General features: G+C 40.8%; 1 protein-coding gene and 1 long non-coding RNA gene across 3 annotated transcripts in view; one reads left to right on the top strand and one right to left on the bottom strand.

The window, feature by feature from the left end:
* LOC115375749 (myosin-7-like) overlaps positions 1–18806 on the top strand; it is a 35801-nt gene that overhangs the window by 547 nt on the left and 16448 nt on the right. Inside the window, exons 3-39 of one of the 2 annotated variants that reach the window (XM_030075280.1) lie at positions 284–500; positions 1584–1727; positions 2445–2601; positions 2711–2738; positions 2857–2962; positions 3359–3451; positions 3573–3636; positions 3754–3852; positions 4089–4192; positions 4422–4560; positions 4670–4788; positions 4959–5108; positions 6045–6215; positions 6306–6615; positions 6719–6798; positions 6898–7103; positions 8282–8405; positions 8497–8633; positions 8720–8975; positions 9076–9318; positions 9407–9583; positions 9677–9822; positions 9938–10028; positions 10115–10504; positions 11547–11673; positions 11760–11878; positions 11969–12165; positions 12288–12471; positions 12546–12711; positions 12811–12935; positions 13067–13375; positions 13464–13667; positions 13771–14067; positions 15141–15245; positions 15338–15433; positions 15520–15654; positions 15906–16010. In XM_030075280.1, coding sequence (XP_029931140.1) covers positions 300–500; positions 1584–1727; positions 2445–2601; positions 2711–2738; positions 2857–2962; positions 3359–3451; positions 3573–3636; positions 3754–3852; positions 4089–4192; positions 4422–4560; positions 4670–4788; positions 4959–5108; positions 6045–6215; positions 6306–6615; positions 6719–6798; positions 6898–7103; positions 8282–8405; positions 8497–8633; positions 8720–8975; positions 9076–9318; positions 9407–9583; positions 9677–9822; positions 9938–10028; positions 10115–10504; positions 11547–11673; positions 11760–11878; positions 11969–12165; positions 12288–12471; positions 12546–12711; positions 12811–12935; positions 13067–13375; positions 13464–13667; positions 13771–14067; positions 15141–15245; positions 15338–15433; positions 15520–15654; positions 15906–15926 — 5820 coding nt within the window. In that variant the 5' untranslated portion in view covers positions 284–299 and the 3' untranslated portion in view covers positions 15927–16010. Of the gene's footprint in view, positions 1–283; positions 501–1583; positions 1728–2444; positions 2602–2710; positions 2739–2856; positions 2963–3358; positions 3452–3572; positions 3637–3753; positions 3853–4088; positions 4193–4421; positions 4561–4669; positions 4789–4958; positions 5109–6044; positions 6216–6305; positions 6616–6718; positions 6799–6897; positions 7104–8281; positions 8406–8496; positions 8634–8719; positions 8976–9075; positions 9319–9406; positions 9584–9676; positions 9823–9937; positions 10029–10114; positions 10505–11546; positions 11674–11759; positions 11879–11968; positions 12166–12287; positions 12472–12545; positions 12712–12810; positions 12936–13066; positions 13376–13463; positions 13668–13770; positions 14068–15140; positions 15246–15337; positions 15434–15519; positions 15655–15905; positions 16011–18806 lie in introns of those variants that run through there. The other variant, XM_030075281.1, reaches the window with a different exon arrangement.
* Positions 52–17145, bottom strand: LOC115375752 (uncharacterized). Its single transcript, XR_003929742.1, has 3 exons — positions 17000–17145; positions 6940–7082; positions 52–477 (listed from the first exon to the last, which is right to left on the bottom strand). It is a non-coding gene; the product is annotated as an uncharacterized LOC115375752 (long non-coding RNA).

Genomic DNA, 18806 nt, shown 5'->3' with positions numbered 1-18806 from the left:
AAAGCATCATATTATAGGGCTGCAGTTATTTTGAGCAGTATAGCTGATGTATTGTCATGTAGCGCATAATGAATTACGTTTTTTTTTTTCTTTTTTTTTTTCAAAATACATTTTTGAATAGATTTTAGATTTAGTTGAATTAAAAAGTTCACAGCGTACTAAACAAAGATAGAGTGGCAGTAAAGTGATGTTTTCCTTCAAACATATATTTTATAAGAATCACAATACAGATTTTGAGATATCCCAGAGACAGAGACTAAACTCCAAACCTCTGTCCCATAAGTAACCGTCGTGCAGCCATGGGGGATGCAGAGATGTCTGTTTTTGGGGAGGCTGCCCCATACCTGAGAAAGTCGGATAGAGAGCGTATGGAGGCCTCGACACGGCCCTTCGACATGAAGAAGGAATGCTTCGTCCCTGATGTGGTCGAAGAGTTTATCAAAGCAAGCATCGTCAGTCGAGATGGGGATAAGGTCACTGTGGAGACAATGCATGGGAAGGTCAGTGATTAGATAAAGAAACCAATCTGCTTATACAAATCTGGGCCAATTTCATAATAAAATACTTAAACAAATTGGCTTGAGCACCAGCTATAGTCTATCTGGAGTACAAGGTTGCAGGCTATGTTCAGTCTACTTTTAGGTATTTTTTAGTAACTAAGTTCCTTACCAGGGTCAGTGCATTTTGCAGTAGGAATACATTGCATGTGATTTTGAGTGTCTACATAAGTGCAGACACTAAGTGTCTACATGTCCTTGTCTGGAGGCAGGTGTTAATCTGAGTGTAAATCTGTGTGTGTTTTCAACTGTGTACACTTGAGCAAGTGTGAATGAGTGTCCAAATGGAGCATCAGTATAGGTGTAAATAATTGTCTGCAGTCAAAATATTAAATGGCTGAGTGATGAAAAGAAGCATTGGCGCCATCTGGCTATAACAATCTCTGGCATGCTTTGTAATGCTGCAGAAGCAATGTAAACAATGTTAATACACACGGTTGAAGGTGGAAAGAGCATTACAAATTGCTACTCAAATAGAAGTACTGTTACTTTGCTGATATTTTACTTATGTAGAAGTACTGCTGTAAAAATCAACTCAAAGTGTGATTTTTTTCCACGCAGGTATAAAAGGGTGAGAGAATACAGTTCACACTAGAATCTTAGAAGGCATATTCTGCAAAATGTTGTGGGTTAATTGAGGTGAGGACCCTGTAGACTCATGTAGAATAAGCACATAATATGATGGTTGAGCCTACATGGTTCTCATCATCACGCCAACTCACTGCTATTATTCCCCTTTATCCAAAATTATAATTAACATTTTGCCGGTTACATCTAAATGGTCCTCGCTTCCATCAACCACCTGCAGTTTTTCATTGTGCTGTTTTTATTGAAAATTTGGAAATGACAAAAAGTAGAAACAGAGTAGAGGCAGATTCCTCTTCTCATCGATGCTGACTGAGTGTTTTACTGTAAAGGGTTCCACAATCTGTCATTAGTCATTTATATTCTGTACACAAAAAAGCTACTCAATAACAGTAACATGAGTAAATGTAATTAGTTACATCCACTTCTAATTTTCTCTAGACCGTGACTGTCAAAGAGTCCCAGCTTCTGCAACAGAATCCTCCAAAGTTTGACAAGATTGAGGACATGGCCATGCTCACTTTCCTCCATGAGCCTGCTGTGCTGTACAACCTCAAAGAGCGTTATGCAGCATGGATGATCTACGTAAGTACAAACTAATAAACAAGATACAATTTAACATTAACCTGAGCATTATTTAAAGAATTACTTTTCATACACTGTTTTCACTCACAATTCCAAACTGAATTTATTATTCTACGAGCTGAGATCTAACCAGACTATTTTAGTCTCAATAGTGAGTTCATAGCTGGTTTTGTGCCAATAGTTAAAGAAATACCATTCCACTGGCATAGTGAGAGATTTTTCCAGCCCTCTGTGTGAGATCAGAACAAAAACAAACAGAAAATAATGAGTTGTAAAACCAATGTACCAGATGCCCTAACCACATTGCCATGTGGAGGAAAAAACCTGGAAGGTTCTTGAAAATTGTGGGGAAAGGGTGGAGTTAACACGATTAACCCAACATCCTTCAGTTGGTCTCCTGAAATGTCTATCAGAATTTGAACAGGAAAGCCCAACTTGTACCAACCTGTACTTGTACCAATGTACCAATGTCATATACAAGTCTTTTCAATGGTAGCTACATATTTTGCAGACCAGTCCATGCAAATAGGGGAGTTTTGTCAAGGCTAAGGATCCCCCATTTAGAATGACAGGGAATAGTTTGTCCAAAAACTAACTGTCATGTCTGAAATCATAAAGAACAACAAAGGTAATAAGTGAACAAAGTGTCCATTGTTGCCATCGCAGTATAAAAAAATGTAATTACATTTTAATTGTTTTGTTTTCTGTGTTTTTCAGACATACTCTGGGCTCTTCTGTGTGACTGTCAACCCCTACAAGTGGCTGCCAGTCTATAACCAAGATGTGGTTCTTGCCTACAGAGGAAAGAAGAGGAGTGAAGCTCCTCCTCACATCTTCTCCATCTCTGACAACGCCTATCAGTACATGTTGGCAGGTATTGGCTGATAAGATATGTTTTATTACGTTATTAATTTTTGTCATGTATAAATACTCTGAACTATGATATTAACTGAGCTGTATTCCACTCACACTTGTCTTCCTAGACCGTGAAAACCAGTCCATTCTGATCACGTACGTAAGATATTTTATCCTGGTACAGCATCCATGACACTGCAGGCAATGAAATGAACTTAGTTTACATTATGTCATTAATAAAACACTGTAACTACTGGTAACTATGTGATTCCAGCGGAGAATCTGGAGCAGGAAAGACTGTCAACACAAAGCGTGTAATCCAGTACTTTGCAAGCATTGCAGCTGGAGGTGTTAAAAAAGAAAGCATCACCAAAGACAAGGTAATTCACATGCTATGTCCAATGAGCCACTGTGTTTGCTGTAAATCTGCTCTAACTGAGACACCACAGATTAGTTCTATCTGCCAAAGTTAATGTGTGTTGTCAAATATCGACACTGGCAGGACATCTCTGTGCTCTGCTGTCACCTGGGATAACAAAGTCCAAGTTACCTATTGCAGCTTTAATTACAGGAATGCAATATCCCTTTTACTATAATTTATTTCTACACTACTCCTTATTCCGCTAATGTAAATAAATCCAGTTTCATTTTTACAGTAATGATAAGAATAACAATGTATTATTATTATTATTTTGTTGTTGTTGTTATATTGTTTGTAGTTGTAGTAGTAGTAGTAGTTTTACCAAATAAGATTGCACAATGTTGCTTTCTGACAGGGTACTCTGGAGGATCAAATCATCCAGGCTAACCCTGCTCTGGAGGCCTTTGGTAATGCGAAAACTATTAGGAATGACAACTCCTCCAGATTTGTGAGTGTCTTATCCTTGTATAACAAAAAGTTAATAAACAATTTTTATTCAGTACCAAACATAAAAAAATAAATAAATAAAAATAAAGACTATTTTATTAATGCAGAGTTTATCCTTGCAGGGTAAATTCATCCGAATTCATTTTGACACCAGGGGAAAGTTGGCCTCTGCTGACATTGAGACATGTAAGAAAAAACCCCCTTACTTACAGTGAGAGGAGAAATCCAATTCAAGCGGCAAATCGTAGTTGAAAGTTTCACTAATGACAGTATCTCTACCCCCTTTCATTTGACTCCTGTCAGACCTTCTAGAGAAGTCTCGTGTGATCTTCCAGCTCAAGGCTGAGAGAGATTACCACATCTTCTACCAAATTCTGTCCAACAAGAAGCCTGAAATCCTGGGTCAGTACAGGACAATGCCTATGGTGAAGAACAAACAAAAAACAAAACAAAAATATTTGCCTAATTTTCCACCAAAAGACTATATCAGAACCAAAACTTGGACCAAAGAAGGGTGGAGATGAAGCTGAAAGCAAAATCAACATAAAAAAATAGGAATACTATGGCAATCTCTGGCTCTGTAGTGTAGTGGTTTGTCCATCTGTCTGACCCTGTCTCACTCCCTCTCTGTCCTCTAGAAATGCTGCTCATCACAAATAATCCCTATGACTACGCCTTCATCTCTCAGGGGGAAACCCAAGTGGCCTCCATCTGCGATTCAGAAGAACTGATGGCAACAGATGTCAGGATTTTAATCACTGTTCATATTACAATTCATTCATTAGTTTTGCTTTAACCACCAAATGTTGGAATGACTGTAAATGGACTGTGATTCAATCCAACATGGGGATCTTTAAAATCTTAGACATATTTAAAATCTTACACAGTTTTTCAGTAGTCTGAGATATTATGATGGTTAAAATCTTACTACTTGGGACACATCTGTTCTCAATAGTCAATGCTCTCCATAGAATGCCTTTGATGTCCTGGGCTTCACACAAGAGGAAAAAAACTCTGTGTACAAGTTGACTGGTGCCATCATGCACTACGGAAACATGAAGTTCAAGCAGAAGCAGCGAGAAGAGCAGGCAGAGGCTGATGGCACTGAGGGTGAGAGAGGCATTTTTGTCAGTAGGCTCAAAACCAAACCCAGAGAAAGAGAGAAATTCGTCAAATAAGACCTGTTGGTTTTTTTTAAGCTTTTGATTTTCTTCTGCAGATGCAGACAAAGCTGCATATCTGATGGGCCTGAACTCTGCTGACCTCATCAAGGGTCTCTGTCACCCAAGAGTCAAAGTTGGAAATGAGTGGGTCACCAAGGGACAAACTGTTGACCAGGTGAGGGCGCAGTTTACTCTATATATAGTATCATATACATAATAAAGGTTGGATTTCAAATGGTTACAATTTGCAATATGTGTGTGCATCAAATGAGTTTGAATCAAATGTGTTCGAAACTGTGTGTACCAATAATGAAATGGGATTTTCGCCTCTGGTGTATACCAAAGGTGAATTATGCAGTTGGAGCTCTGTCCAAAGCCGTTTATGAAAAGATGTTCCTGTGGATGGTGGTGAGGATCAACCAGTCTCTGGAGACTAGGCAGCCCCGCCAGTACTTCATCGGTGTATTGGACATTGCTGGATTTGAAATCTTTGATGTGAGTAAAGCCCACTTCAATGATATGTATGAGTGAGATGAAGAAACACACTTAGAGAAAGAAACACCATGAACACCATGAAACACCATGAGAAAGCCTAGCTGATAAAAAAAAAAGCAATTAATTCAAGAAGTGCTTCATGGTGAGAAGAATAGTGAAGAACAGAAACAGAAACATTTCTGTTTCTACACTTTGCTGTTTTGTTCTATTTCTCTCACCATGGAGCACTTTTTGAGTTAACCCCTTTTCATCGGCATCGGCAAGGCTGTCCTATGAAATCAGTGTGCAAGTTTCTTTGTCTCACGTAATGCGACACTCAGCCGCGGGAGGCAGCAGTACGCGTATAGGCGTCTGGTCTGCAGGAAATACAGAAGAAGAAGTCTTCTTCTTCTGTCGCTATTTCTGTGTTTTCTCCCATCGATATACTCCATGATATTTAAGTCTTTCATTAGCTGAAGGCAGACTGCAGTCTCCTGGCTCTTGCTGCTGTTCGCTATGTCGTTCTCCCCGCTTGCAGTAACCATAGCAACAACAAAGATGCCCCAGGATTCCTTGTGAATCGAGCATGCACAGATGTAACTGAATATTCCGGTACGAGGCATTTTCTGATTAAGGTGTTTACATGGCACAATATTCTGAGGGCAGAGGCTACCATGCAAGGTGCCTAGCCGTTCATCAGGAGTGGTGAGGGGTTCAGTATCTTGCTCAAGGACACTTTGAGACACTCTGGAGGAGGCAGGGATCGAACCAGGAACCCTCTGGTTACCAGACGAGCGCTGTACCTCCTGAGCCACGCCGCCCCTCCCCATTTTGGAATCAAATGCACATGAAGTACAAAAAATAACATATATGAGGACTTTTTTAGATGACAGACTATCTTCTTTGATGGCACATCTGCTCTATGAACATATTTAAATAAATGTTCTGTTTTTGCAGTTCAACACTTTTGAGCAGCTCTGCATCAACTTCACCAATGAAAAACTGCAACAGTTTTTCAACCACCACATGTTTGTGCTGGAGCAGGAAGAGTACAAGAAAGAGGGCATTGAATGGACTTTCATTGATTTTGGTATGGACCTGCAGGCCTGTATTGACCTGATTGAAAAGGTGAGAGACTGGAATAGATTATATCAATAAAGATGTATTAAATACCTTGCCATTAATTATTTTTCATCAAACCACTTATCTTCTCCTCAGCCCATGGGTATCATGTCCATCCTTGAAGAGGAGTGCATGTTCCCCAAAGCCAGTGATGCCACCTTTAAAGCTAAGCTTTATGACAATCACCTGGGGAAATCTGCCAACTTCCAGAAACCCAGGATTGTTAAAGGGAAACCAGAAGCCCATTTTGCCTTAATGCACTATGCTGGCACTGTTGATTACAATATCAACAACTGGCTGGTAAAGAACAAAGATCCACTTAATGAGACTGTGGTGGGACTGTACCAAAAGTCTTCCCTAAAGCTGCTTGCCCTGCTTTTTGCCAATTATGCTGGAGCAGACTCAGGTACAATGGAGTGAATATCTTTTGTTTTGTTTGCTTTCATGTATAATTACTTCGTCTGATTAATTTTGTCTGACTCTAAGATGTCATGATTTTTCTTGAACAGCTATGGCTGAAGCTGGCAGTGGTAAAAAAGAGAAAAAGAAAAAGGGATCATCTTTCCAAACTGTGTCTGCTCTTCATAGGGTATGTGATCACTTTTATCACCAGGTTTGCTATTTCATAAACAGAACTACGATAGTGAACACATATTACATTAATTATATATACTGCATTCTGTAACAGGAGAACCTCAACAAGCTGATGACCAACTTGAGGTCTACTCACCCTCACTTTGTACGCTGCATCATCCCCAATGAGACCAAGACTCCTGGGGCCATGGAGAACCCTCTGGTGATGCACCAGCTGCGCTGTAACGGTGTGCTGGAAGGCATCAGGATCTGCAGGAAGGGCTTCCCCAACAGGATCCTCTATGGAGATTTCAGACAAAGGTATAGATAGTCTCACGAGACTGTAATCTCACGAAAACTGTGTATCATGTAATAAGAAACCTAGAATAGAATAGAATCTTTTTTAGTCCACCAAAGTAGACTGACTTCACCACTTGGTACATTAAAAACATACCATAGAAACACAGTACATTAAAGTATGCAATACCATACAATGACAGTGGAATACGCAACAATACAGTACAACTAGTGGTGTCAAATTATCGCGTTAATTGAGATTAATTAATTACAGTCATATTTAGCGCGTTATGTTTTTTAATCGAGTTAATCTAATTTTTAATCTCTAACTTTACTTTTTATAAAATCGGTTTGTAGGCATTGGGCTTCCTGTGCTCAAGTCAGAGAGACAGGCCAGGCCAATCAGAGGCCAGCAACCTGTGAAGAGGTCAAGACATGATTGGTTTGTTTTGATTAACACCCGCCCCAACAGTCCGAGTCCGTTGTAAACAGGCAGCGCATGTTGAGGAGGGGGTGTCGCGACTCGTGTGTGTGTCTCTGACTGTGGAGGAGAGGAGAGGAGAGGAGGTGGAAGAAAAGGTTGCGTGATCGAAGTTAATACATTACCGTATTTATCCGAATTTAAGACAATTCCATTGAAAATGCCCTGAAAAAACGCCCTCGTCTAATATTGGGGGTCTAAGCAAATACACATGTATTGTGCATATGTAAACCAGTAGGTAGGCTCGCCTGATGCCGCGATTACCGGCGAATGGCCGCATTGCGCAGTCATTGCAGCCGCGTATGAACAAAAATTGATATGGCAGTAGGCTATGTGTGCGCCGCTCACCTGTCAGATCCGGCAGACCAGACCCGGTGCCGCGGCCGGCTCGCCTGATGCCGACCGGTGGCTTTTTTATTCAAACAAGATTTTGTCCATATAATTTTTTTTTTTTTTTTTTTTTTCCAAAAAAAGGGTCTTGAAAAAGGGGGGTCGTCCCCCCGACCCGCATCGGACTGATCTGCTACAATAATGTAATGAATTTAAAGGGAAATACCTCAAGTTGAGGACTTTTCTCAGCAATTTTAGGTGAGATTAAAAAAGAGATTAATTAGATCAATTAATTACAGATCATAATTAATTAATCTCTCAATTTTTTTAATCTCTTGACACCACTAAGTACAACACAAAAAATCTATCTATCTATCTATCTATGTTATAGATACCGTATACTGAATCCTGCTGCCATCCCTGAGGGCCAGTTCATTGACAGCAGAAAAGGAGCTGAGAAACTACTTGCATCCCTGGATATTGATCATAATCAATACAAGTTTGGACATACCAAGGTATGATTTAACACTATTGATAATGGGAAAGTAAGAGTAGAGGATGCAGAAAATGACAAAGTAGTGATTACATAGCCATTGCTATTGTCAGGTGTTCTTCAAGGCTGGTTTGCTGGGTCTGCTGGAAGAGATGAGAGATGAGCGTCTGTCCAAAATTATCACTGGAATCCAGGCCAGATCCCGTGGTCTTTTGTCTCGTATCGAGTATCAGAAGATGGTGGAACGAAGGTACCCTTTCAGTTTCAGGTTTCACTGGACACCAAAGGTTGTATTTTTGTGCAGACAATTCTCATTACTTTAATATTTTTTTCTAGGGATGCATTATTGGTGATCCAGTGGAATGTCCGTGCCTTCATGGGGGTCAAGAATTGGCCCTGGATGAAGTTGTATTTCAAGATCAAACCTCTGTTGAGATCTGCTGAAGCAGAGAAGGAGATGGCCAACATGAAGGAAGAATTCCTCAAGTTGAAAGAAGCCTATGCAAAATCTGAGGCTCGTAGGAAAGAACTAGAGGAGAAAATGGTCTCCCTTCTCCAAGAGAAGAATGACCTGCAGCTCCAAGTCCAGGCGGTGAGAATGACACTAACTCATCTTTTGAATTCTTGAAATGAATTTGAATTGAATTCATTTTTATTGTTATCATACACTAATAATATGAAATGGTTGGCAGGAGCAAGACAATCTCTGTGATGCTGAGGAAAGATGCGAGGGATTGATCAAAAACAAGATCCAATTGGAGGCAAAAGCCAAAGAGCTGATAGAGAGACTTGAGGATGAGGAAGAAATGAATGCTGAACTGACTGCTAAGAAGAGGAAGCTGGAGGATGAGTGTTCTGAGTTGAAAAAAGACATTGATGATTTGGAGCTAACTCTGGCAAAGGTGGAGAAAGAGAAGCATGCCACTGAGAACAAGGTAATACACATACTTAACCATTTCTGTATGACACACAGTAGCGACTTAATGAAGCAATTAAAATAGTATTGCTTTTCTTGGTCCACAGGTTAAAAACCTGACTGAGGAAATGGCATCCCTGGATGAAATCATTGCCAAGCTGACCAAGGAGAAGAAAGCCCTCCAGGAAGCTCATCAGCAAACGTTGGATGACCTGCAGAGTGAGGAGGACAAAGTCAACAGTCTGACCAAGGCCAAGGCTAAGCTGGAGCAGCAAGTGGATGATGTAAGAATCTGTATAAAATAAACTACTTAAATGACATTCTAATTATAACTGGTTGAATAATTTTGAAAAATTTCTAACTATTTGCCATTTCAGCTTGAAGGATCTCTTGAGCAAGAAAAAAAGGTTCGAATGGACCTTGAAAGAGCTAAGCGGAAGCTCGAGGGAGACCTGAAATTGGCCCAGGAGAGTGTAATGGATCTAGAAAATGATAAACAACAGCTTGAAGAACGTCTGAAAAAGTATGACTTCATGATGACATTGTGTCCTAAATAGGAGCCATCCAATCTTATTGCATAGTCTTACATTTTATTCCGTAAAATTTAATCCTTACTCTTACTTAATGATACACTGCAGGAAGGACTTTGAGCTCAGTCAGCTGACTGGCAAGATTGAAGATGAGCAGGCTATAAACAGTCAACTCCAGAAAAAGTTGAAAGAGTTGCAGGTAAAAATATATCAACTATGAAGGAGAAATAAAATTCTTTTCTTCCCAAAACTTTATAATGATGAATTATTTTGCTCTAACACTAGGCCCGTATAGAAGAGCTTGAAGAGGAGCTTGAGGCAGAACGAGCTGCCCGAGCCAAGGTGGAAAAGCAGAGAGCAGACTTGGCCAGGGAGCTGGAGGAAATCAGTGAGAGGCTGGAGGAGGCTGGTGGGGCAACAGTTGCCCAGATTGAGATGAACAAGAAGAGGGAGGCTGAGTTCCAGAAACTCCGCAGAGACCTTGAAGAGGCCACTCTGCAACATGAAGCCACCACTGCCACACTCAGGAAGAAACAAGCGGACAGTGTTGCTGACCTGGGGGAGCAGATTGACAACCTGCAGAGAGTCAAGCAGAAATTGGAGAAAGACAAGAGCGAGCTCAGACTGGAACTGGATGATGTGGTTTCCAGCATGGAGCATGTTGTTAAATCTAAGGTAAGTGCACATATAGAGCTGCAGATTAGTTGGTTCATGCTTCCTGCAGACACGGCCATGGATGCAAGTCACATCTGTAAGTCATTCTTCTCACACTGTTCTCTTTCTTACTACCTAAGTAAACTTGCTGGAACTCTAATTTGTTCTTGCCCACCTGCTCTCATCCTTCCCTCCCCTTTCTGTTCAACTAAGTGTTGCAGGACGTGTTTGTGCATCATTGTGACCAATGTCTGTGTTTCAGTTTTCGGCTGGTGCATGACCACACTCATGCCATCCAGCCAGGTGTGTTCATTCCTTAAGTGACATTGGCTGCTCACAACTGATCATATCCATGTCCAAGAGAAGCATGAATCAAACCTAAGCCACAGCTAGGGTGTCCAGCTTTCTCTGGAAAGAGTGTTTGATCACTGCTGGTTTAGGAGCACGTTTTGTATTTTTCAGTACCTCACTTCTTGTGTGTTGAGATTTCCTACAAGTGACCATACCTGGCATGAAAATCAGATTTGGGAAAATAGAGTACGGTAAATTTATTAGAGGGTACAGAGTACAATGCTCTGTACACTTCATGAGCATGATCCCTCACTATTCTACCTGAAATTCTCCATTAAAACCTATAGGAGAGAGCTCTAAGCTCCTTGTGCATATGGTCAAAACCATTTTTTTGACCTTCAGGTCGCTACACAGGATATTATAAAATGGGTTTGAATAGCAATGTAATATGTATGTAAAATGTAATAAAATTAACATTTAAAAACTCATGAAAAGCATTCCTTGGGTTCTACCATACAAGAACAGTTTCAACATCTAAAATTTAAAAGCAGTCATTTTCATGATAGCATGGGTTCTGGAAGAGACAGCAACAAATTATTTTGTCTACAACAACAGAGGACTCAAATGCTTACATTGGGACCCAGGAGGCTAGAGAGGAAAATTACATTAATTGTTTAACCCACTTTAAATGTTGCTTCATACAGTATTTGTTGGACAATGGCAAAGCAATAGCGTGCTATAACCTGTGAACTATGGCATTTATTTTTTTAAGACAAACTTGGAGAAGACCTGCAGAACAATGGAGGATCAATTGAATGAATACAGGACTAAGTGTGATGAATACCAAAGATCACTCAATGATTTCACCACGCAGAAGGCCAAACTTCAAGCTGAGAATGGTCAGTATAATGCTCTCCTGCTGGAATAATAGTCAAATTTAACTTAGAATAATAATATGGCTTTAAAACCTGACGTGATTTTCCAGATGAGCTTTCTAGACAAATGGAAGAGAAGGAATCTCTTATTTCTCAGCTGACAAGAGGAAAGAATTCCTACAATCAACAACTTGAAGATCTAAAAAGACAACTAGAGGAGGAAGTCAAGGTATGAAACTGGGAAAATTTTATTCCTCATTAAATCTCAAATGTAGTGGCCTGCTCATGAGAAATACCTACATTATTTGTTTTCAACCAGGCCAAGAATGCACTGGCACATGCAGTTCAGTCTGCTCGTCATGACTGCGACCTGCTGAGGGAGCAGTATGAGGAGGAGCAGGAGGCCAAGGCTGAACTTCAACGTGGCATGTCCAAGGCCAACTCTGAGGTGGCTCAGTGGAGAACCAAGTACGAAACTGATGCCATCCAGAGGACCGAGGAGCTGGAGGAGGCCAAGTGAGGAACACATTTTCATGCTTTTGAGTAGTAGCATGGTTTTTGTAAAGGCTTACTAGCATCTACACAATCAAACTATATCAGCAAACCAACTTCAAAAAGTCAATTAATTTATACTCCAGAAAGAAGCTGGCTCAGCGTCTGCAGGATGCTGAGGAGGCTGTGGAAGCAGTGAATGCTAAATGTTCCTCTCTGGAGAAGACCAAACACAGACTGCAGAATGAGATTGAAGATCTCATGGTGGATGTGGAGAGGTCTAATGCTGCTGCTGCTGTCCTGGACAAGAAGCAAAGGAACTTTGATAAGGTAGAATTTATTATAAATTATTTTACTGCAGGTAAATCATACAGGCTTTATTCAAAATACATACTGTATTTCAGATCTTGGCAGAGTGGAAGCAGAAATATGAAGAGTCTCAGTGTGAGTTGGAGAGCTCCCAGAAGGAAGCCAGATCTCTCAGCACAGAGCTCTTCAAACTGAAGAACTCCTATGAGGAGTCTCTGGACCATCTGGAGACCATGAAGAGAGAAAACAAGAATCTACAGGGTAATTTGTCAGAAAATATGTTTTGACAGGCAATGCATACACATTGCATCTAACTGATAATTGCTACCAACACCTAACTGTAAGTGTTTCTTTAAACAGAGGAGATTTCTGACCTCACTGAGCAACTTGGTGAGGGAGGGAAAACTATTCATGAGTTGGAGAAGGTTCGTAAACAGCTAGAGCAGGAAAAGTCTGAGATTCAAGCAGCTCTTGAGGAAGCAGAGGTAAAAGTGAAACCTTAAATCCTTACTTCCTTGTAATTAAGCTCTAATCAAAATTTTGAAATAGTAACTATACCAAATTGTGCTATAGTTCAAAAATTTCTGGTTTGAGAAACTTCTGATGTCCATCCCAGGGCTCCCTTGAGCATGAAGAGGGTAAGATTCTGAGAGCCCAGCTTGAGTTCAATCAGATTAAGGCTGAAATCGAGCGTAAACTGTCAGAAAAAGATGAGGAGATGGAACAGAGCAAGAAGAACATGCATAGGACAATTGAAAATCTGCAGAGCTCTCTTGAGGCAGAGACTCGCAGCAGGAATGAAGCCCTCCGTCTGAAAAAGAAGATGGAGGGAGACCTCAATGAGATGGAGATCCAGCTAAGCCAAGCCAACAGGCAGGCAGCTGAGGCCCAGAAACAACTCAAGTCTGTTCATGCTCATCTGAAGGTAAATGTATTCTAAAAAAGCACATGCACATGCAAATTTGCTATCATGGTTGTTTTATAACTGAAGCCTTTGAAAAAAAAATTTACAGGATGCTCAACTACAACTTGATGAGTCTCTTAGAGCAAATGATGATCTGAAGGAGAATATTGCCATTGTTGAGAGACGCAACAATCTGATGCAAGCTGAGCTGGAGGAACTCCGGGCTGCTCTAGAGCAAACTGAGAGAGGACGCAAACTTGCAGAGCAAGAACTGCTGGATGTCACTGAGAGGGTGCAGCTACTGCACTCCCAGGTTTGTCTGAAACAAGTTTGAATTTCTTTCTTTGAAATTTCTATTCAGTTTTTTCAGTTTTTCCTTCACTATTATGCCTAATAATATAATGTGTAATGGATAGAACACCAGCCTGATAAACACTAAGAAAAAGCTGGAGGGTGACACAGCCCAGCTTCAAACTGAAGTGGAGGAGGCTCTACAGGAGTGTAGAAATGCTGAAGAAAAGGCCAAGAAAGCCATCACTGATGCTGCCATGATGGCAGAGGAGTTGAAGAAAGAGCAAGATACCAGTGCTCACCTGGAGCGTATGAAGAAGAACATGGAGCAAACCATTAAGGACCTGCAACATCGTCTGGATGAAGCTGAACAGATTGCCATGAAGGGGGGCAAGAAGCAGGTGCAGAAGCTTGAGGCCAGGGTAAGTATTTTTAATCAAACATTAGGGGCCCTATCTTGTGCCACCCACTACCCTCTGCCACTACCCGCTACCCGCAAATTGCGGATTTAGGAACTTCCGCTATCCCTAAACAGTATCTTGCACCCACACTACCCGCTATCCATTATGCCGACTCCGTTATTTGCGCCTGGAGGTGTGTCCGTGGGCGTGTTTAATGCGCTATCCCTAAAATTGCTATCTTGCTATCTACAGGGGCATCTTGCACACACACACCCGGATAGCGGGTGGTCAGGACCACCCGCTATCCTCTTTCCCTAAAGTTTGGGCTGTTACGAGAGCACGCCCAGGTGGCTTCAATGCACGCCCCGACAGAGCCTCGCCACGCACAGGGTCGGACTGATACTGGGACGCCGCCGAAATGGACTGAGTATATTACTCATATAGACTGTTTAGAGGAAAGTCTTAATTGGACACTTACGCCAGCACGTTTTATTGTTTTATCATAAGCCAGCAGCTGTGCCATATTTTTATTTTTAATATTTTATTTGCCCAATCTACCTTGTCAACAAATTAGTTTACACATAGTTCCACCTCTGCCTCTTGTGTGTGTGTGTGGTGTGACCCGGGGATTTTACTCAATCAGTACAACCTTGTGACACGTCCACTTGGACACATGTGGCTCCACCTCCTGAATTAACTCGCCTATAATATAATATATAATATGTATATATATATAAAGCCAACTTGCTTTAGCCTCAGTTGAACCCTTGAGAAAATCTACCTCCCTCTCTCCATCGCGGGTTTAGGATTTAGGATAGCGCAGCCTGCCCTTAAAGGCAATGGCACCTGGCACACTGATTGGTTTTATTGGCGTAACGCCCAAAACACGCCTATGCATAATATAGCGGGTAGCACAGGTGTTTTACGGATAACGGGAGGTGCGCAAGATAGCAACTTTTGTGGGGGAACGCCTCTAGCGCAATGCTAAATCCCTAAATAACGGGTTTAGGGACTTTGGCGCAAGATAGGGCCCCACGTGTTAGGTCAGTGATTTGAAATTGTTACATGTTGCCACTGACTACTCTAAAAACCAGGTGAGGGAGCTGGAAAATGAGGTGGAAACGGAACAGAAGAAAAGCAGTGATGCAGTGAAGGGCATCCGTAAATATGAGCGCCGCATCAAGGAACTCACATACCAGGTTTGTAGCTTGGACCTTCTTTGATCTTCAGGCAAGCATAGTTACATTCTTTCAAGATAGAAACTTCATAACCTTGTCCCCTATGCTGTCAGACTGAGGAGGATCGTAAGAATATCGCTCGACTCCAGGATCTGGTAGACAAGCTGCAGCTGAAAGTTAAAGCCTACAAGAGATCTGCTGAGGAGGCTGTAAGTGTGAACATAACAAAGTACTCTTCATGAGGCTTCTTCCTTTGGTTCTCTGCAGATATATTCATTTGGTTTCACTTTAACAGGAGGAACAGGCTAATACTCATCTTGGCAAGTTCCGCAAGCTGCAGCATGAGCTGGACGAGGCTGAAGAGAGAGCTGACATCGCCGAGTCTCAGGTCAACAAGCTGCGTGCTAAGAGCCGTGATGTGGGGTCAAAGGTCAGTAGCATGTGCTCTGTACACAATTCACAGCATCTGATCCTAACACATGCTGCCCTCTATTGGCCAATTTTAACTGTATAATATATAAATGTCCGATACAGTTTTGCTGTCCAGTTTTTCATAGTGAGTCTTTGTTGCTAAAATATATTAATAAATGATACTAACCTTTAAAAAAAAAAAAATACTAATCTGAAAACTTAACAGCTATTTCTGTTTTTCTTTCTTTCCAACATCCCCTGCCACCACAGAAAGGGTTTGATGAAGAGTGAAGCATTGGACCCTTCAGAAAATCTTGCCTGCTGTGTACAGTAGATCTCCCTTCTACTATCATTGCTTACCTCCTGTAGTGTTTAATAAAATCTCATCAAGCTATTGCACAATATTGTATCCTGCTTTTCTGTTATTACTTAACAAATCAGCTAATAGAACATTCTGAAATAAATACTATATTTCAAATAACTTTTTCCAAATTAAGTGTGGTATTTAAAGCAATAATGGACATACGGTCAAAGAAGATGCTTATTAACTAAAATATCACCATCAGTGAAGTAAACAGAGAAATATCTCACTTAGCTCTCCATTCAGCTGAATTCAGCATTGTTGACTGATATTTCCCGAGGTCAAATATGTTGTCTGACATTTGTGCAGGGATGAGAACTCAGACAGGAAGAACGACAGAGGCCTGAACAGGAAGGCCAAATGTTAAGGAGGGGCAGAGGGTTTCAGAATTGGACAGGTGAGATAAGGATAGTTAAAATAGAGAGAGATAAAACAAATCTCTTGTTCTCAAAATAGAGTGGTGAAGAAAGCACAAGAGCCAGGCCTCAAGGTCAGCAATAAACCAGTGCTCATACTCAGGCCCTCTCATAATGCCATGCATAATCACTTGCAGCTGGTCACCATGAATCCCTGGCTGACACCAACTCTGCCTATTCCACCAAATGGCTAAGACTGATTTCAGAGAATCATTTAAATAACCTACTCAGTACTCTGAGGAAAAATTAACAAAACATTTCTATATACATTTTATAGACTTATGGGCATATTTTGAAAGTTACTATTGTATTTCATTGCATATCTATTTTTCAGTTGAAAACACACATTAGTTGACAACAAATATGTGGTCCTGCCCAAATTCATCCCTTCCTACATCTTTTATGGTTTGTTTAGGGAGTAGGGAAAGGTAAGACTATTACAGGCTGAGACAGTGTTATTCATCAGTTTTCATGTACTTAAATTTACAAACAAAGACTCCTGGAATAATATAATAGTAACAGTTTTCACTATTATTGAGACATTAAGAGAAATTTTCCTTCTCTTCAAATGGGAGTACTATGCTTACCTGTCTAGTGTTGTAGCCCAAAGGTTTTGCCTCGTTTCTGGTTGTAGTTCCTTGTTGCAAAAGCTGCCAGACTCAGGCAGCGTTGCTGTTGCTGGAGACTGATCTAATGATTCAAGGTAGGAGGAGGGGGCCCCAGACAGCCTTTGTGTGAGTAGGGGAGCCCTGTCACTTCTCTTATTACACGTCTAGCCATCCTTAACTCCCTGAGTGGACGAGCAGGTATCTGTCAGCCAGAGAAAAACACATTCATTGCAAAGACTAGAAAGGCAGGCCTCGCATGTATTCACACATATAGTATATATGAGCATTTTAATGAATATGAAGAACAGCATATGTTGGAATTACATGCTCCTTCTTAAGAATCTTTACACCTGTCAATGATGCACATGGCCAAGATAGCTAAGGATTAGAGAAATGAGCTAAATTAACAACCTTTGACATTTAAAATAATTTACACAACATTATACAATTTACTGTACAGGAATTTGCATTTGCTCTCCTAAACATTTTGTGCCTAGTAGGTCTTTGTTGGGAAAAATCTACTGTCACACAAGATTTAATGTGTTATACATTCGTGGCATCAGTGACGGGGGTTTGTTTGGAATAAACAGAAGAAAACCTGAGCAGATAGCATAAGTGATGATAGCAACCATGACTGAACAAAGAGGGTGCCACCTACAGAAATTGTCAAAGTACTGGACACACTGATTGACTGACTGGTGATCTCTGGGCAGTGCAGTACAAAAACAATGCAGCATTTTGCACTTGGCACCAAATATACACATACACAACAAATCTTGCAGGTTACAACTTTAATAGAACCCTATAAAATTGCCTCACCTCATATAAATAACTGTGAAAGTGCTGAAAATACATTATACCTCTGGTGTGATAAATACAAAATTTACTGAGTACAGCTGATTCAATGTTCCATTAACAAGTGACAAAACAAACAAAAACAAACAAACAAACAAAAAACATTCAAAAGCCTGTTCTGCTCCTTCAAAGGCTGTGAAAATGCTTGGTCTGAAAAAATGGCCACGACTGTGAATGTGTTCTCTCCTATTTCAACATACATACGGTGGCAATATGCACTTGTCTATTATCTATCCAAAGCATTTTAAAGTAATAATGCTTCCTTTCATGAGTGGACGTTTGACATTAGATCAGTGTTATCTTCACTGGGTCTTTAACAGGGGCATGGAATCTCTCACTTCCATTTCTCACCCTGACACCAGCTGTCAGTTTACAGGGCCGGGGAAGTTATCAGAATGGAAATAATCTCAACACTTGTCAGCAGTTGTTGACCCTCCTTTTATCTCTTAACCTTTGAAGGGGCTGTGATTATTGGCGCTAGTGCCTGGCCATGCATTATACTAACAGCGGTTGTATTTATTGCGATGGAAATTATGATTACATGGAGGGTTCAATGAATTAACTGGATGTAACTAAGCAACATAAGCAAACAAAAAAAAACAAAAAAAAAACAAACTATGATGGGTCAAATCAATTCACTGGACATGATAATAATCAATTAGGAGAGGGAGGCTTTTGCTTACGCTTCTCAGCAAGTCAGCCATACTATTCAAAGAGAAACCCCCTGTAGCGCCAAAGCGGCTCAGCTAAAACACAGACTCCATAAAGGCTGGTATTTTAAATGGAACATAAAAACTTTGTGGATTACAGGATATACCTGTCACTCTGCTTATTTATGTGTAAAAGAAGCCCATCATCTGCTACAGCTCATCCTAGATCCTAGATATAGGCAAAGGCTGGACCCTGAAAGCCCTATGCCCCCACTGTCTGT

This window comes from Myripristis murdjan, chromosome 17 (genome assembly GCF_902150065.1).
Source record: "Myripristis murdjan chromosome 17, fMyrMur1.1, whole genome shotgun sequence".
Classification (NCBI taxonomy): Eukaryota; Metazoa; Chordata; class Actinopteri; order Holocentriformes; family Holocentridae; genus Myripristis; species Myripristis murdjan.
This window is presented reverse-complemented; position numbering and strand designations above follow the sequence as displayed.